General features: G+C 37.9%; 1 protein-coding gene and 1 long non-coding RNA gene across 8 annotated transcripts in view; one reads left to right on the top strand and one right to left on the bottom strand.

The window, feature by feature from the left end:
- LOC106929377 (serine/threonine-protein kinase WNK2) overlaps positions 1-27538 on the bottom strand; it is a 50844-nt gene that overhangs the window by 20223 nt on the left and 3083 nt on the right. For 5 of the 7 annotated variants that reach the window (XM_015006287.2, XM_088007251.1, XM_088007246.1 and 2 more), the window contains 9 exons: positions 12071-12243; positions 11755-11975; positions 11507-11664; positions 9325-9413; positions 8465-8684; positions 4692-4971; positions 4477-4595; positions 2856-3782; positions 535-1554 (listed from right to left, as the gene is read on the bottom strand). In XM_015006287.2, the coding sequence (XP_014861773.2) occupies positions 535-1554; positions 2856-3782; positions 4477-4595; positions 4692-4971; positions 8465-8684; positions 9325-9413; positions 11507-11664; positions 11755-11975; positions 12071-12243 (3207 nt within the window). The remainder of the gene's footprint in view (positions 1-534; positions 1555-2855; positions 3783-4476; positions 4596-4691; positions 4972-8464; positions 8685-9324; positions 9414-11506; positions 11665-11754; positions 11976-12070; positions 12244-27538) is intronic. The other 2 variants (XM_088007250.1, XM_088007252.1) reach the window with 2 other exon arrangements.
- LOC148158428 (uncharacterized) lies at positions 703-12268 on the top strand. The gene is made up of 4 exons (XR_015763809.1): positions 703-834; positions 10961-11044; positions 11861-11971; positions 12133-12268. It is a non-coding gene; the product is annotated as an uncharacterized LOC148158428 (long non-coding RNA).

Below are 27538 nucleotides of genomic sequence, written 5' to 3'. Positions count from 1 at the left end.
AACACCTGTCGTGAACATGAATAAGCCTTCATGAATATTTATGACTGTTGTCATAAAGTGTCATTCGGTAAATTATGACACTTTTAATACAAAGTTGACATGATTCAAAATGTCTTTGTTATGACAACTTGACATTAACCAAAAAATCATTACTGATATAAATTTGTTGTAAAAGTATTACTGATTGCACTTTAAAAATCAGGTAACTTTATGTTATTAGAGGTAAAGTTTAAACAGTAATGATTTCTTGGTTAATGTCAAGTTGTCATAACAAAGACATTTTGAATCATGTCAACTTTGTATTAAAAGTGTCATCATTTACCGAATGACGCTTTATGACAACAGTCATAAATATTCACGAAGGCTTATTCATGTTCATGACATGTTATGTCATGTTTATGAAAGTGTCATGACAGTCTTATTCACCCCCCTTCAAATAAAGTGTTACCCTGAAATGTATCAAATATTTTCAGCTAAAGTTAAAAGGGAGTGTCACCATGAAAATGTATTAATTCAAACAAACTGGCCACTCACTTCCTGGTGGATGTGTGTGCTGTGGTTCTGCTGGGTGGAAACTGGAAAGGTCTGAGATGATGCTGCTTGATTAACTCCTTCCCCAGTGACGCACGGTGCTAGCTGGTACTGGTTCTGTGCTGTCAGGGCCTGCTGGATGGTAGAATGAGCGTAGCCGTGAGAGGATGCATCGGGCACAGCTGACGCAAAGAAACTTCGACTGCCAGCTGGAATCTGTCGAACTGGGGTTCCTTTGGGATGCGGCTCATTCCGACTCTGTTCTGGAACTGCATTTTGCAAAAGAACTGGAGCGTCCAACTGGTGAGTAGGAGACTGGAGTCGTTGAGAAGAAAGCGTGGGTGGCTGAGCCGCTGGATGGCTGATGGTATGCACAGATTCTTGGCTGTGATTATAAACTTGTCCAGCGTTTAGTGTGTGTTGTATGTTTGACTGGGTGTTTTGTTGAGCAGAAATTATCTGACTGTAAAGAGCTGGTGTGGAAGCCATCTGGCCAGGCTGCTGATTGGCTGAGGCCTGCTGAGGTGTGCTAGCGGAGTGTGCGGATTGGCCATGGGTCGTCGCTGCCATTGCTGAGGAAACTGTGCCAAGAGGGCAGCTTTGCGTTGGCTGGTGTGCTGCAAAGATGGCTGCTGCAGTCTGATGATGGACTGCAGGGTAGCTTGACGCAGTCTGTTGCTGAGTTGAGGCAACAAGGTTCTGAGAAACCTGATGGGCTTGGAGGGTAAAAGTTGGAGAGCCCGATGCTGCTGGCTGATGTTGGAGTCCGGCAGTTTGATAGCTCTGTGCAAAATGTTGTGGCACAGCCGATGCTGCATTAGTAACTGCAACTGATGTTTGCTGCTGGATATTTAATGAGCCTGGGCTGGTTGGGATGGGTGTAGTGCTGCAGGGGTGAGCAGCATACAGGGCAGCAGGGTAGCTGTGTACCGGTTGAACTGGCTGCTGTGGAGCGGGCATGGCTGCGCTGGACGAGGGCAAGCCCTGGACAGACGGCTGGTGTTGGTTACCTGCAGAACTGGCCTAGAGACAAAAACATAATTCCAACTTAAAGCTTAATCAGAGGTTGTTTCCTACAGAAGTGCAGTGCCTTGCAAAAATATTCATGCTCATTGAACTTCTTCATGTTTTGTCACGTTACAAAAGCAAACTTAAAGATTTTTTTTTTGCAGTTTTACATGACAGATGAAGTCAAAGGAGTACAAAACTGAAGAAAAAAGAAAACGAAATAATTTCTTTTTTTTCTAAATAAAAACTTGAAAAACATGCCTTGCATTTGCATTCACACTGCTTTATCCTCGAGTTGACTGAAAGATAGACTGCCCTAAACAGTTCAGTCCTGGAAGAAAACCTGCTGGAGGCTATAAAAGACTTGAGACCTGGCCAGAGGTTCACTTTCCAACAGGATGATGTTAAATACACAAAATTGATTGGTTTGAAATGCATTTATATGTTTTGGAGTGGAAAAGTAAAAGTCCAGACCTAAATCCAATTAAGAATTAGTGGCACAAGTTGAAAGCTTCTGTCTATGTATACTCTCTATTCAATGTGACTGAGGTCGAGTGATCTAACAAAGCTGGAAAAATATTCTAGAAGACTCCCAGCACCAATTACAGTAAGAGGAGGTTCCACAAAGAACCAACTTAGGGGAGTTGAATACAAATGCACAGCAAAAACATTTCTGATTTTTATTTGATGCAAAATGCTTTATATTCCATTTCACAATAATCCACAATGTTTTGTTGGACTATCAAATGAAACATGTCAGTAACGTGATAAAATGTTTCAAATATTCAATGAGTTTAAAAAAGTTTGCAAGAAACTGCAAGTTTGAGGGAAAAGAAGACACAAGTAAGTTAATTCATAAACTTTTTATAATAAAAAGCAAGAGCAGACAAATCTGAGGTAAAATGAGGGCACAAAGGAGAAATGGGATAAACTGAGAGGATGGAATTTAGATAACCATCCCTTCTTCCAGAGGTAAAACCCAGCTATCCATGGCAGGCTAAGGATAGACAGATGCTGTATTACCTTAGCAAAGTAGAAAGGAAAATGTTAAAATCTAGGGTGTTTGCAAAGGGGCTTTGTAAAGGTTAATCAGAAGGGTAGTGTGTTAGAGGTTACATCATTCTCCTCCGACAGAAGCAAGCTTATGATTGCAGCTAAAGGTCTATGAAGGCAGCAAGCCTAAGAGTAGACAAGGAGACCGGTCCAGCTTCATGCAGAGCGAAAGATTTAGTTCGTACAGGCTGGGAGAAATCTGCAAAGCAGGAGTTGGCTCCATTACAGGGAAACTGATTCACTTGTCTGCTGCTGTAACCTACCACTTCCAAAGCACTGGTAGCTTGTTGCTCTCTGGAAAAATATTTCTCCTTCCAGTGCTGGAGAGATTCATGCTCTTCAAATAAGCCGTCGGTCTGCGGAGGACTAGTTGGGACACATTCTCCATCACTGAGAGACGGCCTCCCGGCTGTTGAGGAGTGCAGTGGGAAAGTTTGGGACGGCGTGACGGCAGAAGGAACTGATTTACGGCTGATTATATTAAACAGGGACTGCTGCAGCATGGAAAAATTTGAATAATCGCTTGATCCTTTTGACTGTCCATAGCCAGAGAAAGGTAGTTTTCCAGATAAAGGATGGTGGCGAATGTCAGATAGACAGTGATGTGTTGGTGAGATGGCAGTAAACGGACGGTGATTCCCATTTTGGGACTTTAATCGAAGCAGAGAAAGGCAGGCTTGGCACTCTGAGCTTCTATGCAGCGCAGAGAGATGGTTTTCGTTAGACGCTAGACTAAGAAGACTACTGAGGTCGGAGTGTCGGCGTGGACTCTGCACTGGGAGAGCCAAAGTCTCGCTGGTTGTTGGTGACGGCGATCTGACACCGGTGTCACTAAGGCGTCGGAACTCAGTAGGTGAAGAGAGAGGGGAGAGATGAAACATCGGCAGAGTGGTTGGGGAGGTAAGCCTGCCCTCAGCTTCAGAGACAGGCTGAGGATGGGTTTCCCTGGGGCTGGTTTCCACCAGGTTCTCCCTTACAATGGGGATGGGACTGACTGATCTCTGGGCCTGAATGAAAGCGTGGAGCTGAGCAATTTGGCTTGCCCTTTGAATGTCAATAACAGGGGCACTTCCCCTTCGTTCTGCACTTCCCAGTCGAGCCCTGAGCTGCGGGCTCAGTGGTGCCTGCCAAACTTCACTGATTTCAGAGGAATGAGGTCGGTCTGTCAGAAAATGGCTGCAGCTCTGGCACTGATAAAGAACAACCCAAAAGCAAAACGTGTTACTCAAAAATCAACAGAACAAAACCAGAAAAAAAGTGTATGAAGATGCATATGTAAGATTATGAAGGGTAATGTTTGCAGTGTGCATTTCAATAAATAAAATGAAAGTTCCTTTATTTCAACATGCCAATTAAACGAGTGAAACTCGGATTCATTCAAATACAGTGTCAAAAGTGATTTTTTTTTCCTGTTAATTTGGATCATTATGGCTCCCAGTTAAAAAAAAATAAATAAAAAACACAAAATTGATTTGAATAACTTACATTTTGTAGATCGATTTTATGCTGCATAAGACCAATGAAGCACATGTAATTAAGACTATGCTTTGATTCTTTCAGGCATGTTAAAGAAATCCTTGAATATCAGGGATGCTTAAACTCTTGCTCTCACATCCCACACAAGAAACATGTTCTTGAAATCCATTGGTGTGTGTAATGAATCCATGAAACATATGGATTTCCCTTTTTTAATTGACTGAAATAAAAATAATAATGTGATAATCTAATTTAGTGAGATTCATTTTTATTGAGCAAATGTCAAGAGTGAAAATATAGCATCAGTGTTCATATACGTGGATACGTGAGCAGGGATTGCTCTGAAAGTTGACATGTGCTTCAATAAGTCTGAACGTATACGTTTCACTAGGGTGATGTGATACAAACCTGCTGTGTTGCCATAGTAATAGGCTCCAGTAGGGACTGGTAGAGGACACTCTGCTGGCTGCTGTGAGAGTCTGAGTACACAGTAGAGCCCATGCCACTGTCAAGTGTGCCGTCTGCTGCTGAGACACACAAAAATGCACTTCTATGAAAAAAGACAAAAAAAAAAGTGAAAGATTTATGTGTTGTTTCTGGGCAGAGAGAGCGAAAACTCCTACATGTCACTGAAGTGGTGCTGGTTGGAAGGTTGTGCAGCCTGCTGTGCTGATCTGCGTCTGTGTCTTCAGGTTCAACCACAAGAGGCTGTACAACATGTGGCACTGGACCCGAGACGCCCTCCGATGATGTCACATTAAACCTCTGGCCTCTGTCACCCTGATCCACCGGAGCTACTATAGCCGCCGTCCTCCCTCTTCTCCATTTTATCAGCGCCACACGGTCTCTGATCGACTTTCCCACAGTTTTTGCGTCGCTCTCATGGAAGAAGCCCGACTCCACCTGACGAAAAAAAAGGGGGAAAGAATGATTTTCAAGATATTTTTAGCGCTGAGCACGTGAGATGGGACAGGGTGCATTAAAAATGGGAGAGTGGGAGGCAGACGGAAAGAACAAGCAAAGGAAGAAAAGGAAGGAACAGAAGAGCTATTTAAAGGGGTCAGAGCTGCGGGAAATGATTCCCTTTGTTAGTGTCTGGCTCATTGCTCACATCAGAGCTGGCAGAATTTTTACATCTACAAATATAGATGAAGCTGCGTCAGGATGACGTTAGGAGCAAATTTACAGTTAAAAATATCAGGAGGGTCTTTATTGTGGATTTTAAAAAAGCACATCATTTATATTAAATTACTATGCAGCATAAAATACTTGGGATCGCTCAGAAAATTTTTAACAATCAGCCTACTATGCATATACAGTGTGCAAAACTGTAAACTGAGTTATAAATGTCAGCTGTTTGACTACTGCAGTGGCATTCATTGTGCTGCTGCTTCCTGTCTGCTGCGTCACGTGACCTGCTTCACACCATGCTCAGATTATGGACACAACTAATGATTAGTTTAGTTGTCAACTAATCAATTTCCCCACATTTTCCAACAAATATTTCAATCCACTTTTGATTTTTACTGGCACAGTTTCTGTTTTAGTATCAGCACACACGTTTTACGACACCCATTCCAGCCTGCAGAGGTGTGCAGGTCTCCACACGATCATTCATTCTCATAGTAAATTAAATTAATAACCTGTTGAGCAAGTAATTGGAATGTTTATATACGATCAGATCAGAATCAACACAAAACTGTAAATATTAAAGAGAAGGCAAACTTGAACTAATTTGTTTTTCAGTGATTATAGTTTGACAATATGTGATTTTATTACTTTTCTTATGTGGGCATTATTATCAAAAAACTGATTTAAGCATTATGAAGTTTGGTGAACATTAATTCAGTCTATGTATTACCAGGCTTAGTCATTTTGAAGCTGAAGAAGACAGTCCATTCAAACAGCCCTTTATTAACGGGCTAAATCAGATGCACTGTCATGTGATCTCTGGGTACCAAACAGAACTGAAAAGGTATATCCTTAGCAACCATCATTCATTATGGCTTGCTTAAAATTATATAAAACATAACAGTTCAAACATTTGACAAATGGTTGTGTACGCAAAGCACAAACTTGCTGAAGCTTAAGGGAAAAGCACATCCAGCCACCAACCACTATTCCTTGACGTGTTGCCCAGCCATCTTTCTATATCATTTATTTATTTTACACGTTTTATACGTTACCAATTCTAAAAGTTTGTTCCCAAATTGCTGCAATCCTAGCTCAAATATTCCTAGACAGTCTTGACATAAGTTTCAAGTCACACTGCCAACAAAAAAGCTGTATGTTTTTTTTTAATAAAACGTTTTCTGCACAAGACTAACCTACCACCCCAACAAACTGCTTCCTCAGCCCTAAAGCATGATAAGAAATGACTGAAAACGGTAGGCCAGAACTAAACTTTAATAAAGAACTGGGCTTGAAATCTGAATCTACAACTGCCTAATGCATTAGATCAGTGACAATAGATCCTAAACACGGGTGCAGATGAACCACTGTTCATGTCTGCTATTGTTTTAGCATGCCAAAGGCAACAAACCAAAATCAGAAATAAATAGGGTGGGGAGCAGACAAGAAAGGAAGAGATACAAATATAGGTTGGTCATTGTTTTTTTTTTTTGTAATGAAAAAAATTCCAAAGGCTCAAAATGACAATGTTTCAGTCTCTATATGCAGTTTTATCAAAGGCAAAAATACCACAGCCATCTTAAAAAACATTTCTGTGGTTTAAGCAAATGTTAGATGAGAGATTATGGAGACTTGAGGAAGTTGTGGTGGCTCCCACATGGAGAAAAAACACTTTTTAATCTTTCATCCACTGGGAGCATAATCTGATGAAACACTAAAAATAGATAAATACATAAAATGCAATAAACATGTTCCTAGAACAGCAACGCAACTTATCTCCACTGCAGGGCTTAAAGTAAAAAAAAAAATCCTGAGCCTGAAACTTAGTGGTGATAGAAATTAACTATACTGTTGCTATTGCCACAGTTTAATAAAAAAATGTCTTTGAATAGTGCAAACAATTGCTTCTAACAATACATTTAACAAGCTAAACACTCAAACTTAAATAAGACTTCAGTACATTTCAACTCAAAACAAAATATAAAATGTCTGAGCCCTAAAGGTTAGCCTTACAGGCAAAAATCCCTCAACATTAAATAAGAGTCCTTTCAGTCAATGTTTTTGCAAGTAATTTAGAACATGCAACATTACCAACTAAATCAGTGTTGCTCAACCTTTTTCGGGCCAGCACCCCCCATCCCATATCCAGGTCCCTCACCGCCCCCAACAAAGAATTTGTAGGCTACTTTGCACTGATTATTATTTTATCATTAATATTACTGTCACTATTGTAGACGTTTTGATTTTTATGCTTGTTTCTGTATTTATTATCAAAAATAATTTCCCAGAGAACAACAAAGCCACGTGAATAGAAATTATTTTCACAGGTGTCTAAGAAAAATGCAATGAACATTCAACTTAAAACCAGAAGGCCTAACAGCAGCCAATCAGAGTGGAAAAAATATTCTTGTTCTTTGCCATTTTCTAGTTATTAAATATTCCACAAAGTGACCAGATAAAAGATGTACAACAATGCCAGTTTAAACTTTGAACAATTTGCAAAACGACTGAGCTCTGCAACATTAAAACATGGATAGAACTGTAACTACATTAATCATAGCTCTTCTTCTCTTCAGTGTTTCTGTCGGTTTCTGGTGGAGCAGCTCTTTGCTGCCTTCAGGAGAATGGGACATCAGAGTATCATCCATAAAATTTCACCCACATGGCATTTATTGTGCAATCCAGAGCTTTCAGTGGAAAAAACAAAAGTTCCAGGTCCTTTTAATGCCATACAAATATGAGACAGAAACATGGATTATATCTTTATATAGACCTGTCTATTGATATATAGATTAATAGTTTTACTGGACAGAAATTACAAAGAACAAATCTGGTTCTTAATCAAGTCCTAAAGAGTCAAATTAAAAGTGAGCTAGAATTCTGATTGGCAGACATCTTTGTCTATTATCTACAGTTTAGTTGAGGCAGGCCGTTTGGTCCAATGCTCGCTTTGCTTGAAAAGCCGGAAGTCTGGCTGTAGTCTCCGGGCTCTTTAAGCCCGGAGACTACAGTTTGGTTCAGGCGACCCATGAAGATTGGTTGAGGTGGACCGTTTGGTCAAAAGCCGGAAATCCGGCCCCTGGCCGGAGCTCTTTAAGCCCTGCCACTGTTGGCATTCAGGCTTAATATATATAAAATTACTGAGCCACCAAGAATCTAAATAGATTAGGCTTCTAAAAGTGAAACAGTTTGAAAAATATGAAGATTGTATGCATGAGAAACACAAACTAAGTCACAGCTCTTGTGTACTAAATAATTAACTAACCATTTCTTGTGCCACAACCTCAGGAACCTCCTTCTCCAAGTCAAATGTGAACTCAATGGCTCCACTCTCCTTGTACTTTCCTTTCAACTTCTTATGGTCCTCCACCCACAGCTTGAGAGCTATGATGGGTTTTTTCCCATCATCTTCCTCTGCAAGCTCCACCCTCACACCTGTGTCCTCGGCAAAGAAAGCATGGTTCAACAGGTCCCTAATGGTATACCTGAAAAAGCAAAAAAGAAATAAAATAAAACTCAGACTAAACAATTTGGGCTAAGATTTGGTGGCCTGACAATTGGTAACACAATGACAGTAGTAAGTCGACAGCAGTATTTTCAGCTATAATATTTTTCTTAATTTATTCATATTTGTTGAGTTTTGTAGCTAGTGATTTTATTTTCATTATGCAAGAGGTAGTACTCTATACATATAGTGAAGTGCAAATCTTACAGTTTGCCTAATTTTTACATCAGCTTTTTTAAAGCAAAAACTGATGGTATATATATATTTTTTAAAGGGAAAATCAAAGCTCAAGTTTAATTGATTGATTGATGTTGAGATAAGAAACTGCAGCAGCAGAAATTAAACACAGTGAATACATGACTTAGGTTCACTAAGTAATTGCATTAAACAATACCAGGTGTTTTCCAATTGAGCTCTGGCAAATGTTCCCAAAAAAGGTCCACCACATGGTATTCAAGGCTCATTTGGCCTACTTGTAGGGAAACTCATTACATCACAGAACTTTACGACACTAGACTACTGTGCTGTTGAAATCTTTAGTGTCAGAGAAACAGCAAAAGTCATTAAATGCAGGAGTACCTCTGGCCTTTGTTGGTCAAGAGAAAAAAAAAATCACTTACCGTTCCTCTTTCTTTTGACATATACACTCGCCAATGATCTCCTTGATTTCAGGATCCACAACCTTGTTGTAGCTGGCTGGCTTTACACCCTGAAAGTAAAGAAACATGAATACACAGGACATGAAGAGAGATGAAAACGTTTTCCTGATAAAAGCAGAAAGAAAACTAAATTGTGTGAAGGCTGTTCGTTTTTGGTTTTCAACCTAACAGGTCTCGTCTTTACACACACCCTTTGGTCAGATTGCAACTGTAACAAATCCCTAACAGTTCAAATAGATGCATAGATTCTTATTCAAATTCAACAAGAATTTGAGTAAGGTCAAACCTGACTTCATTAAAATCAAACAGGACTGTTGAACTAAGGCATTTTCCAACACCATATATCACATTTTTATTATAATGTATTTGAATTAATCAGGCATTGAATGTGCCAAGAGTAAAATTTAAAAGTCAATTATACACGTCTTTTAGATCATCTTTTCATTGGGGAAGCAAAATGTTATCAGTATCGCTTTTGATCAATCGCAAATTAATATCCCACTTTGGTCTGGCGCAAGCAGCATCTAGAGACAGCTTCTCTAGCGTTTCTCATCCATCAATGGGAGCAGAGAGCCTTCCTGCATTAACTGCATATACAGTAATCATGTCTTAGCTTATCTTGAGACGTCAAGAGCTGAAAAATCAATACCTTTTATCAAATATGGAAGTCCAACATGACTAAAGACAACCCCCAAACTAAATGACAATTTGGAGTATGCCACGTCAAGAGATGGACGCACTGTTCTATTAAATCATGATCTATGACCACATATGGAATAAAACCCAGCAACTTTTAACCTCAATGTGTCTTATTTTTATGAATCCCAGTTTATACAGCATGAAACTCTTAACAGAAATTCTGTAAAAAGTTTGATAAAGTAAAATTATAACATGTAATAGTAATCATAATAGTATAGTCTATTATTTTGTATTGTTGTCATAACAGTAAAAATTCACACTCGATAGTGATGCTTAGTAAAATATGTGATACAATTTATAAAACCACTACAACCTTTTTTTGAAGTCATATATGACAGTATTTGTATTAGAGTAATTAGGTCAAAGTCAGGTAGAAAGCTATTAAGCTACCATTTGGAAAGAAAACTATTCAAGAGTCACTTCTCTTTACTGCAAAACAGGAAGTGTTTATTCGTTATGAAAGCATATACCGCAATGAAATATCATTGGATACTTTGTGCTTCCATTTGCTTTGGATTCTTGTATTCAAAATTGGTTTTTAATGTGGATCCAGAACATGGATCTGGTGCAGGCAATTTTTTTTTTTTACAGTGTAGACAAGGGTCTCGTGAATTGTAATGTATTCAGCAGCAGCTGTTCAGTTTTTATGTTACGGGTAATTTAGCATCATATTTTCTTTGATGATCAGTCAGGATGGCACGGTTGCTACGGATTCTAATTACTTTCTGCTTATATTGTCAGCTACACTATGTGTGCAGCATATATTTATGTTTACTTGTTTTATATTTAGCCACATGCTAATTCTTTCACTACAGAACAGAGGGTTTGGTCATTTTGTCACTTTTAGTAGCCGATGTAGCCGCCAGCTGATTGAGATTTTTTTTGTGTTACATTGCAGCTACAGCAGAAAAGAGCAATCCGCTGCACCAAATCCATTCCTGAGAAATAGCTTGAAGGTGGAACTCAAAGACACAATAACACTGTAAGTATATATTGTCTGGTATATTTAACTCTCCTGTTTTTGAGATGCAGGAGCTTTACTGACATTTTTAATCTGCTTTAAAATTTTACTTTGTCTGCATCATTCAGTTTTTCATATTTCTCTGCCTTGTGGGCAAAACTTCTTCAAATGCTCAGAGACTCACTTCTCATTTTCCTGGAGTTTTAAACTTCCAGAAGCAGCTCATTTACATAATTTTTGTAACATTTATATTGAAATATTGATTATTCTGAGACACCTATAACACTGCGTGATATTTGCTCTCAACTGAATCCTTACTGTATTATATACTAAATTCACTAGAAATGCCACAGACTACATAATCTCAATCAATTTGGTTAGTTTTGTTTCCTCTTTGCCACCTTTCTGAGGTGGCAAACTTTTGAGAGTTCTTTTCTAACTCTCAAAAGTTAGAAAAGAAATCTTAACCATAGGTACACTTACACTAGTAACTTTACGATAAATCTGAGCAGCATTTTGACACTCTGAGTAGGGATACTCTGAGGTGGCCATCTCTAGCATGCACATGCCAAATGCATAGACATCCACGGCCTCGTCATAGTGCTCTTCGTACATCTCTGGAGCCATGAACTCTGGAGTACCTAGAAAAAGAACGACAGAGTCCCTCGTAATTGGACAGAATCATCACCGTCTCCAGCCTCATAGTTAAGTCCAATACCCAAATTTCATACCTATGACGCTTTTTGCAAAGGAGGCAGCTTTGAGTGTCGCCAGTCCTAAATCTCCTATCTTGACTGACCCTGTCGGTCCAGTAATGAAGATGTTGTCACATTTGAGGTCTCTGTGGATGATCGGTGGCGTTCTGGTGTGGAGAAAGTGAAGGCCTTTCAGGATCTGTCTGCACCAGCTTCTCAGGACTTTGGGTTTCATGACCTTGAAACGCTTTAGGTAACTAAGAGAAGGAGTGAGAAATTTGTATGAGTGTTTAAGTGTACATGACCATTCATTTCCACTTTTGATGAAAAAAAGCCCTTTACAAATACTTACGTTTTTAGCGTTCCTGATGTCATGAGCTCTGTCACTAAAACAATGTACTTCTTTCCTTTTAGAGGAGATTCCCAGAAGTCATAGAAACGAACAATGTTGGGATGCTGTAGACCCTTCAACATCTCTGCCTCCTCCTTAAAGCGCTGGCGTTCCATTTTTGACAGCTTACGGTCCTGGTGGAAAAACAAAGCAAAATAAATAGCAAACAGAGTTCGAACAGTAAAATGGTCAGTGTCATGTATAATGTTGCTTCAAAGCAATGAAAAAGATGTAAGAGTTCATCATTTTTCCCGCCACGTTCAAATGGATCTCTCCAGTATTTCTCAAATATTGGAATGGTGGGGTGCCTGGGATGAGGTATCCATGTCTTTTGTTCATGCTTGAACAATAAACACACTGGTACACAGAGTAGATGGAAAAGTTTGTGACAGTCAAAAGAAAGATGCTATAGCCATGCTACTTGACAGACTCACATGTGCTCATACAAACTTTAAAAAGTGCAATTACCCAAACCTAAACTAGGTGGGCAGATGAAAAAGACCAGGGAATACAGCAAGGCCTAAAAAGCCCTGGGTTTCACTGTGAATGGAAAATGTTATGCCCTTTTCATCTATTCTGATGAGTTAAAATACATGTAAATATTGTTGCACATTTTGCACAAGAAATATTTAAAAAGCGTTTTTGAAAAAGAATAAGCTGATGAAGCTGATAAGTGGCCAATATTGCAATATGTTTAACCTCGAAATGCACATCCCAGTGAACCATTTGCACTTTTTCTCTTTTGAGAATCACACAGACTGAGCAGTCTTGATTAAATGTTACATGTTGAGTTAATAAACTGAACTTGGACATTGTTTTAACATCTAAAACAATAAATGAGTTGCAATAGCGTAAATTGATGTTTTGCAGTTCATTTTACTAATCAGCTTTGATAAGCGCTGGGGCCAGTGTTTTGGACAGAAACAGTTAAATATGATCAGGTTCTCAACAAAATTTCAACTTGGGGGAAGTGGGAAGTGCTCTACAAATTACCAGATCAAATCTTAAGAAGTATTAAAGAATTTAGATGGCGAAACGTGACAACCCACTGACACTCTAAGTAGAACAAACTAGACATGATCGCTGTCACACCCACATCATGCTGCAGTCTTAAAGGTTATGTCACTAATCTTTTCCATCTTTCTCAGCCTGTTTCACATGTGCACTCACTCTCTCTTAACCATCTTCTGCTCCCATCTCTCCTGCCCCCACTGAGCGGCACATCCTCTTCCCTGCACCCTTCACATCAACCACTCCCTTCTTCATCCCCAACCAGGCACTGAAGCATCCTCCAGAATCCCCGTCTCCAATACAGTCACTGCATTTCACTGCAGGGAGGATTTTCACAGAACTTTGCTTGCGACTGCACACAGTGCATGTGGCGTTGTGCATTTCCTTCAAAAATAAACAAAATCACCTTGCATAACAGAGACGCAATCACTGAGAGAAAGCCAGACCCCCACCCCAGACAAAGATCAGCGACAATGACGCCGGAATGAAACCCAGCGCAGTCGAGTTAATTATTCAAGTAGCGTTAACTCGTCTAAAACAGAAAAAATAAGAGCATATCAGTCTGCACAACCTAAAATTAACTGTGAAGATGAATTGCGATAGGAGTTGAGTGGTATGATGGTAAAGCATTGAGTATGTGTGAGAGAATGTGGCATATCATGTTTTGTGTGCGAGTGTGTGGGGGGTGGGGATTTTCACCGCACTCTTCTGAAGCCCCATGAATTATTCAGTTCTGCAGAGAACTCTTTCTGTCGAGGCAAGCTGAGCAAAAGAGGGCTGGGTTATCCCAAAGCGCTCTTTCCAGTGCGAGGTTTATCTGAGACATGTCTTAAAGGGCCAACGGTAAAGAATGTAAAACACAGCTTGAAGCATGATTAACCCATGAGAAATGCAGCTTTGATCCTTTAAGGCAATACCCTCCTTCTGCTCTCCTGGTCCCGCGCCTCCCCTCCTAGTCTCACCGCTCATCTCCCAGGAATCACGCTGCTTTAAATAACGGCAGATTCAGAGCAGAGCGCTTCCCGAGTCCCATTCACACTCTCCTCACACCCCTGCATTTGCTTCCTCACTTCTATTTCCCTCTTAGCAGACACTGGGGCTTCTCCATTATTCAGAAGCCACATGCACTGTGAGATCAGAGGTGTTGCTCGCTGCATGTCGAAAAATACAAATACATCTCCAGATTGCCGTCATGAAAACCATCAGATAAAGTGGCTTATATAAAAGGTGACATTGTTTTATTGCTGCTCAAAGTCATGTAGGGTTACTAAAAGTTGAGCTGCAGACATTATATTGTGTTTAAGCAGGAAGTGTTTGTGTTTACGTATTATTACCAACAATGTTTTATGCTACAGGACAAGCTACACAGGTTCAGATTACAATACCAGTATTTAGCAGTAGAGATGAGGTTAAACACGCAAAAATGAGCTGCATGTAGGTGGAAAAAATGGTGACATCAAGAGAAAATGATCCCCAAAGCTGAGCTTTGCACTGCTGACACACACTACGCTTGTGTGTGTCAGCTCTATTAGTTTGACACCTCTGTTAGAAAGAATTACAAGTCCAAATGGGATAAATTTTAGAAAGTAAATGTTTGGCCTAATATCACATGTGGCCTTACCTGCACAAATATTAAAATGGATAGAAACTTTTAAAACTACTTTGAACAATTAACTGAGCTCATGGTACTGTTCGATAACTAGGGTCAATTGGAATGTATGTATGACTGAATTTAAGTGATTCTTTTGTAAAGTGTCTCGAGACACCATTTGTGGTGGCATGGCATAATATACATAAACTGAATTGAAACATATTGCAAAAAAAATTTACAAAAAATAAGAGTAACCAGTATAATGTAAAAAAAAAAAAAAAAGAGGAATTTCCTAATTGCTGCACATGAACTGACCTGCTATCGACAGTTTAAAAACAAAACACCCAAATTGCCTTAAAGAGAGGTGACCTCACATTAATGGTGAAATTACTTCTCTAAATATAAAAATTGTAGTTACCTTTATAAACTTTGATAACAAAGGTAAAGCATGTTTTGATAAACGTCACCATCCAAGCTGATGTTAAGCAGTGGACCCACTTTTAATGTTTCTCAGGAGTTAAAAAAGGGTCTTATATATTTTCCATTGAACTGCTCTTTCAGGATGAGCTGACAAAAAAATTCCCAGTATTGTTCAAAACTATTATACTTAGGCCAAAACTAGACCTCTCTGGATCCAGAGTTGTCGTCTTCTTCATTTCCAAAAAGCATTTATTTTTCAGTAACCTTTCCTGGAGGACAGATATTCTCGTTTTATGCAATGATAATCTAGCTCCATGTAATCTGGTGTACTGTTAAGAGTCTTTATCGCATTAAAGGATGATGAGGAAGGGTACAATGGGATTCTGGGAATGTTAATTATTTTAATTATCTTATTATTCTACTGGATTTCTATATGTAAAAAGAAAAAAAATAAAGAAATCTGAGCATTGCTAAAAATCTAACACCATGTTTCATCTAGATTAGGGCTTTAACAGTTATAACCACCTCTTGTTTTCTGTTTTACATAAATTTAAGACACTGTGCTGAATAAGCTGTGAGACAAAGTGGTTCAAAAGAAATTGATTCATACAAAAGGGTGCAGAAAGGCACATGGGTCAGTCTGAGATTAAGACTTAAGTGGCATTTTGTGTAAAAAAAAACAACCTAAGCCCACCGAGTTAAAGGGCTTAGGGTCAGTGAGTTATGTTCATCTTGTCTGATATTGTAATGGACACAGAGTAAGCCAACCACTGGCTCAGTAGAGGATTGATTTGCATTCTATAGGTGCAGATCTTTGTTGGTCAATTGTGCTGATTTGATTGTGGGAGGCCAAAATTGATTGATGTGGAGAGTAAATCTCCCCAACAGTTCAGCCTTACTCAGTGGACCAATGGCGTCTCTTAACTTCAATTATTAAAAGAAATAAATAAAAAATAAAAATTCAGATCGCTGGGAGAGGAAGTTCCAGTTACTTTAATGGACAGCAGCCATCAAAAACCAAACAAACACAGGAAAACTCTTATAAATTATCCCTGTGTCTGGAAAAAGAAAGACACTGCATATATACACAGAACGAGGTGCTGCTCCATCTATGCCAGAACGTCTCTCTTTAACACAATATTTTAGAGTTTGACTGCATATCTTCAAATAAACCTGAAACGTAATAAGGTAGATGGCTTAAGATACATCTACAGTACAGCTAAAAATCCTACAGCTATGACTACTTTCACAGAACCTCATATGGATAAAATCCACAAGTGTTATTGTAATATTTAAATATACGAGATCTGAGACACTGATTTGTTAGGAGTTCTAGCAAAGCTCTCCAGCGCTCTATTTATGTCAGGGACACTATGTACCTATTTGATTAATCCTTCCACACAACTTTCTGTTCCAGAACAAGCTTTTCACAGAATATGTGAACCGATCTGGATCACATCATTAACAACAAGCAGATTAACAAAACCTGGAAGCTTGGATTAAATAATGTTAGCGTGACAGGGATTTCTCAACTTCTCATTCTGTTCTACTTTAAATATGGAAAAACACAAAGGAAGAACATTGAATGTTTACAACATTTGCAAAAATCATTTCCTCACTCAATGTACTCTATTTTATTTGAATCACCTTGCAAAGCACTCGTACTTGCACTGAACAAATGCCTGTGAAAGCACCTTAACTCTGCAATGAAAAACTCCCAACAATGTGATGCTTTATTGATCCATTTGCAATCTGGTCTCTTTACTGGAGGTCAGAGCGCTGGAAAAAGACATTGCTACATCTTACTCAGTCTGTTAACTGCGGATGTTTTCCTTGATGGAAAACAAAACCTGCTTACACGGCTGAATGTGTGTATGATAATTTGCTTAGCCACAGCTACTCCCCATGTTTAACAGGTGACTGCTGCAGTGCACTGTAACAGAAGCTGGCGCAGGGCGAGCCTTCAGCCAGCAGACTGCCAGCAGATTAATTGTGTCCGATCGTACTTGAATGCAGGAGACTTTTGACCAGCAGATGTGCCTGCAGCTATTACACCTGTTTAAGTTCTACAGCAAAGGCTGTGCAAAGAGGAACACTAGCATTCAGGGCGGCAACCGAGCATCTTCACAAAGAGAAATACCATAAGAGGGCTAAATATGTATCGCATATCGTCACCAAGAATAAACAAACTACAGCAACATCATCAATACAGCAAGAGAAAAACAATATACAAGCCACCATAATGACTGCTTTCCAGTTAAAGAATTAAATTCATGAGCTAACAAAAACACAGACAAAATACAAGTAGATCATTTAAGAAAAAAAATGAGCGAGATTAAAAATGTACAACGTACCAATGTGTGGCAGCATGGGTGTGCTAAAGAAAGAGAGTTTGGCATACAGTTACGAACACACTTCAGCTGGAGCTGGACATTGCACCCTTTTGCCATTTTGTATCTTTGCACTCATCTGTGCTACTTATCCACTTTTCTGAATACAAAAGGTGCCGTCTGCTGTGGGACGTTTCAGGACCAGCAAGACATTTTATTCCCACTTTGACAACTGAGAATTTAATGTAATGTTCTGTGTTCTACCCATAGTCTACTGTAACGAAAATTGTCTGTGTGGATAAAATAAATATCTGCCAGCAAAAAGGGCAACTTTTTCAGCTGGTAGAATTTATTTGGTTTAATCAGAGCTTATAATAGAGAAATATTTCTTTTGAAGGATCTTTAAAAAAAAAAAGTCTGCAAACTGGTCACTGTTTATCTCCTTTATAGGAATACGGGGACAGTTATATTTACACAGTCAAGTTAACATTTTAAACTTTACCATTTTCCCCTTCTTTGAGGTCATGCCTTGATAATCACTGAGTGTTTGCATGGCTTCTTGTATTTCTATACGCCGTTTTCATGCAAACAGTTGTTTCTGGAGAAGAAAAACAAACTAAATGTTTTTTCCAAATTGGAGGTTTTTAAGAAACTGATTTGGTTAACTAGCTATACAGAGAAAGCAAGAGAGCTACTTTGCACATGTTGACTTTTTTTCTTTTTTTTTCCAAGAAACCAAACCAATAGAGCAATTTCTGCTGTTTATTTCCAATCTGTTTCACTTTGTCCCAACTTCGACTTACATTAAACTTCAAATGTGAGCTAGTGACAGTAAAACCTAAGAGGAAAAAGTGAAACGGTGCCACTGAAGTCATGAGCTGAAAGACTAAAATATGTTGCAAAAATATTAGAGGCCTAAATTAGAGAAAAGGGAGCATACGTTTGGGTTTTCAGCAGAGCGTGAGACGCGACAGCTGGTGGTGACATCCTCAACACACACCCAGCATCAAGCTGGAAGGCAGCACAGGCACTCAGACCTACTGTAAAAATCACTGGCTAGGAAATACAATTAGCTATGGTGTTGTCATACACACGGTGGCAGTTTCACCTGACTTGGCCTAATTTGAGACAAATATTTACAAATGCTTGATTCTCATAAAAGTCAAAAGCCTCAGTAAGCCATCACAGGCAGGAAAAAGCAGAAAGTGAGGGTTAGGAGCTTTTAATTTTACAGGTAAACCATCATATAAAGGGCTCATAAAATGTGAGGAGTGTTTATGTGAAAATGCCCCAAGCTCAACTTGGTGACCTGGTTGACCACCTTTCAAATTATGCAATAATTTATTACATAGTAGGAGATCAACGCCTTCCACGGCCAGGTAGTAAACAAAGATAGCTGGAGGACTCTAAAGTAAAACCCTCTACCACAACTACTGAAAATACATTTTGGATAAGCCTGCCTTCTATGAAACCGTTCCCTTTCAACAATTCAAGAATGATTTGTTTCTACATAAATCTGCAGGAAATCTCTACTACAACTTTTAAAATGGTATCCGTCACCACTTCAGAAGGCTGGTTGTTCCTGAGAAGTCACAGCATGTAGGAAGCTACAAAGGTTTAGACATCAGCCATGTGAGTAAGCAGCAATTATGTGAAACCAACGGTTAATATACATGTTGATCTGGAACTGTTCAACAGTCAATGCGTTCCAGAGCCAAAATGAATAAACGCAAACATACCCAACTCTCCAGCCAGCCTTGCAGGAAGGCCTGTTCAAGCAGGACGGCAGGCTATTTTTGCTTTTATCTTTTCACTTGAACTCAACTTCCAGGGACTTCAGATCCGAGTGGAAACTCATAATGGTGAAGGAATCTTCAGGTTGCATCACACCTGCCTTGAGCACCAAAACCAGTAGGTACTTTCTGTGATTAGGAATTGTACTGGTGTTTCCCTGTTCACAGGAAACTTCTATGAAATATATTAAGGAAGTAATTTTAACAGGAATTTGAAAATTCCCAGTCCAACTAAATGACCCAAGACATGTTTTACACGTTCAGTGACGTGTAAATGCTTATGGAAACATGTCAGAACTACACAATATTAGGAAAACATGCGACGTGAAATAACATTGGTGAATGTTGTGAAACTTGCGTTAAAAGGTGAAATGTTTTTTACTTTGCTTTGAGTTCACAGCAAGCAATCTTGTTGAAGCTGCTTGAAAAATAAAATAAAATGCATTATTTTCATCTTGGCAACAAGATTTTATAGAAAAGAAATGCCGATGGTCAGCATCTACTGTTTTGGCAAAGAAATAATTCATTTCTAGCTTCTTAATGACATAACCACCTGTCTAAGTCTTTTCCTTCTAAAACCTATAATGCTGCATTAAATACTTTGAGCTATTACAAAGTGCCTAAATGTATGGTACTTAATAGCCAACATTAATTACAGTCTAGGCAGTTCCTCACAATATGAAGACTGCATACCATGGTACTATGATAGTGATACATTCACACAGTTTATTATACAGCCCTAATTCACATGCATGCATAAATAAGTATAATTGAGAGCTAACAACTATTTTCAACCAGCTTCACTGTAATATTTATGCACAGCAATCATTAAAAAATAAATTACATTAGCAGTACAATATATGAAATCAGAATCATCAGTGCAATATCAACATGTGGACTAGCTTGACTGCAAAGAACTGTTTGAATGTAGTTTTTGTTAGGTTATGGCTTTTCAGGCACCAGGCATTGAAACTGTTTTTCCAACAGTGCACTGAGCCATTTGGATGGAGCTTCATGTCGAACAATGAGCCTTTTATTGCCCACAACTAATTTAGAGCTTGGAGATCAGGCAGCTTTCAAAAAGTAGCATCATGTTTTCCTGAAGCTGTGCCCTAATTATAAGCCCATATTATATTGTACAGAAAATTTATTTTTAACTATACATTAAAAAAAAGTGTAATATGCAAATTATCATTTATTTATATTCACTGATTTACATGTAAATCATTGAATATAGAAAATCTAGAGATAAAATAATAAATGTCTCCGAAATATTAATTGATGTTATAGTGGGGAGATTTTAGGATTCCACTAAAATAAAAGAAGAGGACATATTATGGAACTAAACCTTAAGTGCTACAGTTACAACAAATGCTCTACATTGCAACAACAATTCTATAAACTAGGACAAAAATATTCAATATTTCCTAAAACTAAGGGTATTAATATACAGTACATTTAAAAATGACTGTTTCATATGACAGAAAGATTTAAAAGCACAGGAATGAGCTTTTTTGTCGTCATTACATAAAAATCAGTAGATGGAGGTCAAGCAGACATTGTATTGAAATTGTTAATTGTTTTAACTCCGAGAACATAATCAGGTGGTCTGAACAGGAAACAATGTTGCAACAGGTTTGTTCACACAAACAACCAGCTCAATTCCAGACAGGATAATTACTCTTAATGAGCTGTAGTCAGACTTCCTATTGCAGGGAGATGAAACAGAGAGGTCAGTGGTGTGTGCACTGTGTGCAAGTTGAAAAAATGTCTGATAAATTTGCCATTCAGGGTAAAACAACGAGCAACACAAATTGTAAGATACAGTAAAAACTGATGGTAAATTTTAGCTATCCAATAAAACAGACGTGCATTTGACCTTAATTGATCCAAAAATAACGGGAATTATTATTCAATGTGCAATAAATTGTGTGTCTTAATGGAATAACAGGCTGCATACAGGAATAATACAGGAATTTTTTTACAAAAGTTATTTAAAAATGCAAGTATTTTGTAATTAAAACCCTTTTCAGCTCAAGGTAGCAAAAATTTTAATTGCCTTTTTTTTAACAATACAAAAGAGGAAATGTATTTCAACAATCAGCATCTCACCTTTGAAAGACTGTTTACAAGTTGAGTGACTGCAACTAAAAACCTTTTACAAAAAGCTCCTTAAAAAAAGGAAGATGAAATCTAAACCTACTTGTAAAAAAAATAATCAAGAGTGTCATTTGTAATTTGGTAAACCTGAGATATACTGCTGGAAAGCCTACACAGAAGTAATTAATATATTGACCAATCATGTAAAGTAGTCAGATCAGAAGTTAAGATTAAGGTCATAAACAACCAAAGAAAACATCATAAAACCTGACAAGTACAGCGGTACGGGGAACATGGAATATGCAATAATGCATAGTTAAGCAGTCCTAATGTGTTTTACTCAGTAGTTTATCTTACTGCTAAAAAAAAAACGGTGTAAACATTTCCATATTTGGCTACTTCTGTTGTTTTGGCAATGAAACAACCTTGTTGTGGTTTCTTAATGGCTTTACCAGAACATCTCTAAACCCTTCTAAACATTTTCTGCCGGATTAAACAGGCACCACCAAATTGGTTCCTTGCAGTAGTTATGTAACTAGCAAATATATTTTTAATTCCTAACAGTGAACAAGGATAGAACAAAAATAATAAATCTGCTATACATTGTCCAGCCCAACTAAACCTCCATCACTTATCTATCGCAGTCGTCCAATAATGCAAAAAAAACTTCTTCTCCAATCACTTCTCATGCCAGACCTGATAACAACCTTCACTATACTGATGATGACACATCTAAGCTGGCAAATAAAATATTCACAGCCAAAATTAAATGTTTGTATATTCAACTGGTAGGGGATGAAATATTCCCAAAAAGTAAAAAAGGAAAAAGTCAGTCATAAAATTAGTTAATGCGAATTCCGAATTAAAACATGTAATTTAAACACTATGCTGAACATGTAACAGAGAGAGATGTTTTTCTGTGTTTCTAAGTGGCAAATTTTCCATTATCCCTGTTAGAGCAAAACATCAGGCAAGATTGCTGTGGTTTTCCAACAGGTTTGTCACTAAACTCTGGTTGGCTGAGTGACACAGGAACTCAAGCATGTCTGAACCTGGGAGATTCTGAAATGGCACTAGCTACAGTCACCAAGTCTGATCTACACTGATCTCCTGCTGCCTTGTCTGTAAACAAATAGACACTTGGTTAAAATTTTGCTTTGGAGTATCTATGGATGAGTTGGAGTTGTTAAATATGTTCACAGGAAACTATATACTCCTCTACACAACTCAGAGTCATTTGTCAAAAAAATTCTTACACTGCCTGAATTGTGTAATATGCAATTACTGGTCACTAGAAGCAAAACCCAATGTGTGCCATTATCCCCCACACCATTACACCACCACCACCAGTAAACTGTTAATACTAAGCAGAAAGAAGCCATGTTGTTTTGTCATCAAGACATATGTACTTTTGCTTTTTCTGACCATTTTCTGCAAACCATAGAGATGGGGGTACAGAAATCCCAGTAAAATAATATATTTTTTAAATACTCAGTTTAAGTCTGCAACAGCAATTATTTAACATCTAAAATAATTTTTCTTTTCCATTCTGTTGCTCGGTTTGAACAGCAAGTCATCTAAATGTCTAAATGCATTCAGTTTCTGCCATATGACTGACTGAGACTTTGTGTTTACAAATACCCAATAAAATGGCTGGTAAGTGTCATTTAATTGTTATTTATACTGTCGCTTTATGCAACTTACACTTCTCTTTCACATTTGATTCTGCAACTGTGAAAATTTACAGTTACACCACAAGCTGCACAGTTCTTTAATGCTTTGGCTTTAATAATATTTTTGACAGAAAAAACGTCTCCGATTTAAGCTGTTTGTGCAAGATACAAAAAAATGTAGCTTTATTTATTTTTTCAAAAGGAAAAAATAAATAAAGCTGCACTGTGTAGACAGACCTTTAATCTGATCTCAGGTAACAGTGAAATCAAGAACTTGTAATCAAGATATACCAAGCTGATCTTGAGGTCAAGGCTTTTGTTTACTTGCCACAACATTGCCAAGCCATCCAAGGCGGACAGTCAGATATCGCCATCATGGCATCTTCAACAGCTTCCTCATTTACAAGCCAAGAATCTGATTGATTCCGAATGAAAACAAGCTCCCAGCAAAATACCAGAGAAATGTCAGCAGAGTCAGAGGTAAACTGTGTCTGGAAGAGTGCACACAGCGTTCAACACCAAGATAAAAATCTATACGCGGAGTCCCAACTGGCAGAAGCAGGAAGTTCTTAAGGTTTTAAACAAATTCCAGTGAGCAAAGACAGAATAAGGAAAGGCAAACAGCAGCATAGGAAAGGTTTCTTCAGAACAATTGGAGACTCATGCATCCTCATCGCAGATTAACATCACAGCTTGTGTCAAGGCCATCTGTGTTACATAAAAGACTGGCACAAAAAACAGTCTTCTCTCACACCTCAAGGAGAGGAAGAAATGCATCAAATGCATCAAAGGGTTGTGTTCAAAGTAAAAGAATATAAAATGCAGAATACCACAGTAGACATACAGTTCTAAACCAGAAAATCTAATTTCTTCTAAGAAGGCTGGGAAAGGTAAAACTGGCATTGTCAAAACCTTTCAAGAAACATGCATGACGGGAATGATATTTTCATTGGGAGTTGACTTCTTGACTTGTTGATGCATGTGCTTAAAAATGTTGTTGAATGTGACCTAGATGTGGAGATATTGTGGACAGTGTGGGTTGTTCTTGGCTCAGACAACTAGTCTCTACATAGACTTTATGGGCTACCAAGAGATCTTCAGATGACAGCTGTGAGCCAGATACCATAAAGGACAGTGATAAATCAAAACACACTGCCTAATTTTAGGTCTCAAAATATAGTTTCTATCTAAACAAACACACAATGAAGATTATATAAAATACAAACCTAAACTAATACCCTACATTAAAAGCAATGAAGCATATCTCTACAGTAGTAAGATTATCTCTGGGGTAGCAAGATTATGATGAACAAGAAAACATTGAATCCTACTCATCTTTGAATTTTTAATGTGTGCAATATAATTATAATGGACTGCTTGGATGCAATATTTGTAGTCATAGAAGATGCCATTTAATTTTGATGTTTACCAAACAACATAAAAAAAACTTAGCTAATATAATTTTGGCATAGCTGATTTGCAAGTATGGCTTCATTTTATTTGTGTATTTAAGTGTTCTCTGTTAGTGATTTTGTTAGATGTACTTAGTGTTCTGTTTGTATTTTTCCTTGATTCTTGTAAAGTGCCTTTGAGTGTTTAGGAAAGTGCAGTACAAATATATTGTATTATTACTATTACAATTATTTTAGAATTTCTTTCATCTTATGCAGACTTACGTAGGTTTCAAAGGCTGAACCAACGTGCTTAGGACGGTCGAGTAAAAATAGCAGGAAAAGAAAGCAGCGACATCATGAACTGACGCATGGCGGAAATGCACCTTGCATATCTCACACCTGAAGAAGTCGGGAATGCAACAACCATACTGCAAATGTTCAAAATGGTGAAGAGGCAAAATGGCCAGCAACCGGTAATGCCAGAAAAAGCAGCATTGAGCAAACAAATACAGGTAAAGTCAGCTTAGGAGTGCTTTTTATTTAAAGACGCATCAAAAACACAAGAAGATCCACTGCTAGATGGTGTCAGCACCACTCTGCAAAACAATAAATCAGTTCAACCGAAATGTAAAAGGTAAATGGTAATGCAATGTCAATGTAAATTAATTAAAATGGTAAATATAAAATGTAAATGTAATGTAAATGGTTAATGTAAAATGTAAATGATTTTTTTAAACAAATAGAAAAAGTAACCAGAAATGGTAACATATTTTGTCTATCTTTTGTTAGGTTGCCACACAAAAATATCAGGAAATTTGTTTATTCAAAATAACTCTCTGTGTTTTTCATCATTAGTTGAGACAAGTATGATTTTTTTTTCTTATAGTTTGTAATTTAGTTTTACCTCTGATGATTTTTGAATGCATCCAGATTGAGGAACTGTTTTACACATGCAACAATTAAGTAAAATAAATGAATTGCTTTTATAAACTCAATCATTTCATTAACAATGCAATCATAATAGTGAACAAAAATATCATGACTATATATCATTTATGAAACCATCAGCCCTAAGCCAAATACATTTCTTATTGAAACTAAAATCATAAAGACATATCTACTATTATAGGAGGTTAGAATACAGGGGCAATGAACCCTGAAAATTGCAGTTCACCATCCTAATCTTAATGGTGACCCTAACATCTATTTTCAGGTACAGATGAGTCTCCATGATTAATTAGCAAAGTTTAGGTTCATTTTTCAAGCTCTTCGATGTCAAACCCACAGGCAGAGAGGCATTTAGTGTACAGAGACCATCATCATGGCAGACACTATCAAAACACAAATCCCCTCACGGCATGGGGCAACGTCGCTGACCTCCGGACCAAAACATGCACCATAAATCTTGCTGTCCAAGTACTGACACTTCTTTGAAGAGCTACTGGACTGCAGGTTTGTGATCCCGACACCACCCTTGGTGCAGAAGGACTGCACACTGCGGAATTTCCTCCCAATACAGCGAGTGCTTACAGACGGGGAAAAATAAATAAATTACGCTTTCGAGAAGTCCTGCCAAGCCATGATCACTTTTCTGTGATAAGTATTTCCTGACTTTAAAGCGCTGACAGAATTTGCAGTGATTACTCTGCTGCAGCCACAGTGCTGGCTTCAGTTACCACAATATAAAGCAGTTATAAGGAGACAGCTGAAGATGTTTCCCCTGATCCATTTGATCAAATTAAACCGGTACAATGTAGACCTCAGACTGCACTCACTCGGACAATTGACATTTTACCAACCAGGAGTTTTACACAAGCACAGATCAATGGGGCAGCAGAGTATTTCATGCTAAGGATGTGGCTTTATGTCTTACTCCAAGAAGAAGAGACCCTACACAACAGGAGTTCTGGTTATGTAATCTCTGCATGGTGGGCCTGTATGGTTTGACAGCATCTCAAGCCGTGGTTCAAGTCGTATTTTTTCTGCTTCTGATTTTATCAACTGAGTGGGTCTACTGTGAAAAAAAAAATCTAATCCAATCCAAATTAAGTGAAGTAAAAAAAAAAAGCGACGGTAAAAAAAATGACAAATTTGTATCTTTTAGAATATTTCTACATTTTCAAATCCATTCTTTCCATAGATTTTTCTTGTAGTTTTTGTTAGAAAAAAAAAACTATAAAAATTTGTATAAAATTTGACTAAAATAAATTTCAGAGATTATCCTAGACTCAATGACTACATCTAATACAAATTTCTTTCAACTTATGAATGGTTGGCTGCTGTATCTGGAGATATATCGTAGATTTAAGGAAGATGTGATGGTCATTTTGACGGTCATAACTTCCTCAACAGCCTAAAACGTATCCGTCTCTCTCACAACACCAAAAAGAACAGTTACTAACTAAATCACTTATCAAGAACTGCCAGGTACCATAGTTAAAATTTACCAACCAAAGTTACATTACACAAAGGTCTTGTTTTAGACTTCGGTTTCCCTTCCAAGTAAAATCTCAAAAGCAAGGTTTCAATCTGGACTAATGATCTACAAAGCAAACAGAAGAAAATACCAGAGGTTTATAAAATATCTTTCAAATCTTAGTTGCTCTTGCAATAACTACAAAAATACTACCTTGCACATAAGAAATAGCTAGTGTCGATATCAAACAATGTAAAATAAACTAGTAAAAACACTGGACATGGTTACTGTAAAAGATGAAAATGTGAAAATTGTACTATGACAGTTTCTTTTCTGTTAGTTAGAAGAAGCTCATACAAATGCAAAATGACAGTTATCAAGCAAAATAGGCAATAGGCAACTATGCAAAACTTGTGGCAGGTGTAAAGACCACAGTACTATTTTAAAACTGGACATCTACTCCTGAGTGTCTGTTAGTAAATGTGTCAAAAGGGGAAAAAGCAGCAAACTGCTTCCTGTTCAACTTTGTATCAACAAGTGAACCAAACAGCTGCTCTGCTTGTCAGCTTCAGGAAGACACAGAGACACTCAAATTCAGTCAGCATGATGCTACGTTACTCATTCCTATCTATAGAGTCCCGCTGAACGATCAAATGCCACAGCGCATCGCAGCAATGCAGTCACACACAACAGGTTTGGCA

The sequence above is a fragment of the Poecilia mexicana genome, unplaced genomic scaffold (genome assembly GCF_051168715.1).
Source record: "Poecilia mexicana isolate PSO_F unplaced genomic scaffold, ASM5116871v1 scaffold_7, whole genome shotgun sequence".
Lineage (NCBI taxonomy): Eukaryota > Metazoa > Chordata > Actinopteri > Cyprinodontiformes > Poeciliidae > Poecilia > Poecilia mexicana.
The sequence above is the reverse complement of the archived record's forward strand: the minus strand, read 5'-3'. Positions and strand labels throughout refer to the sequence as shown.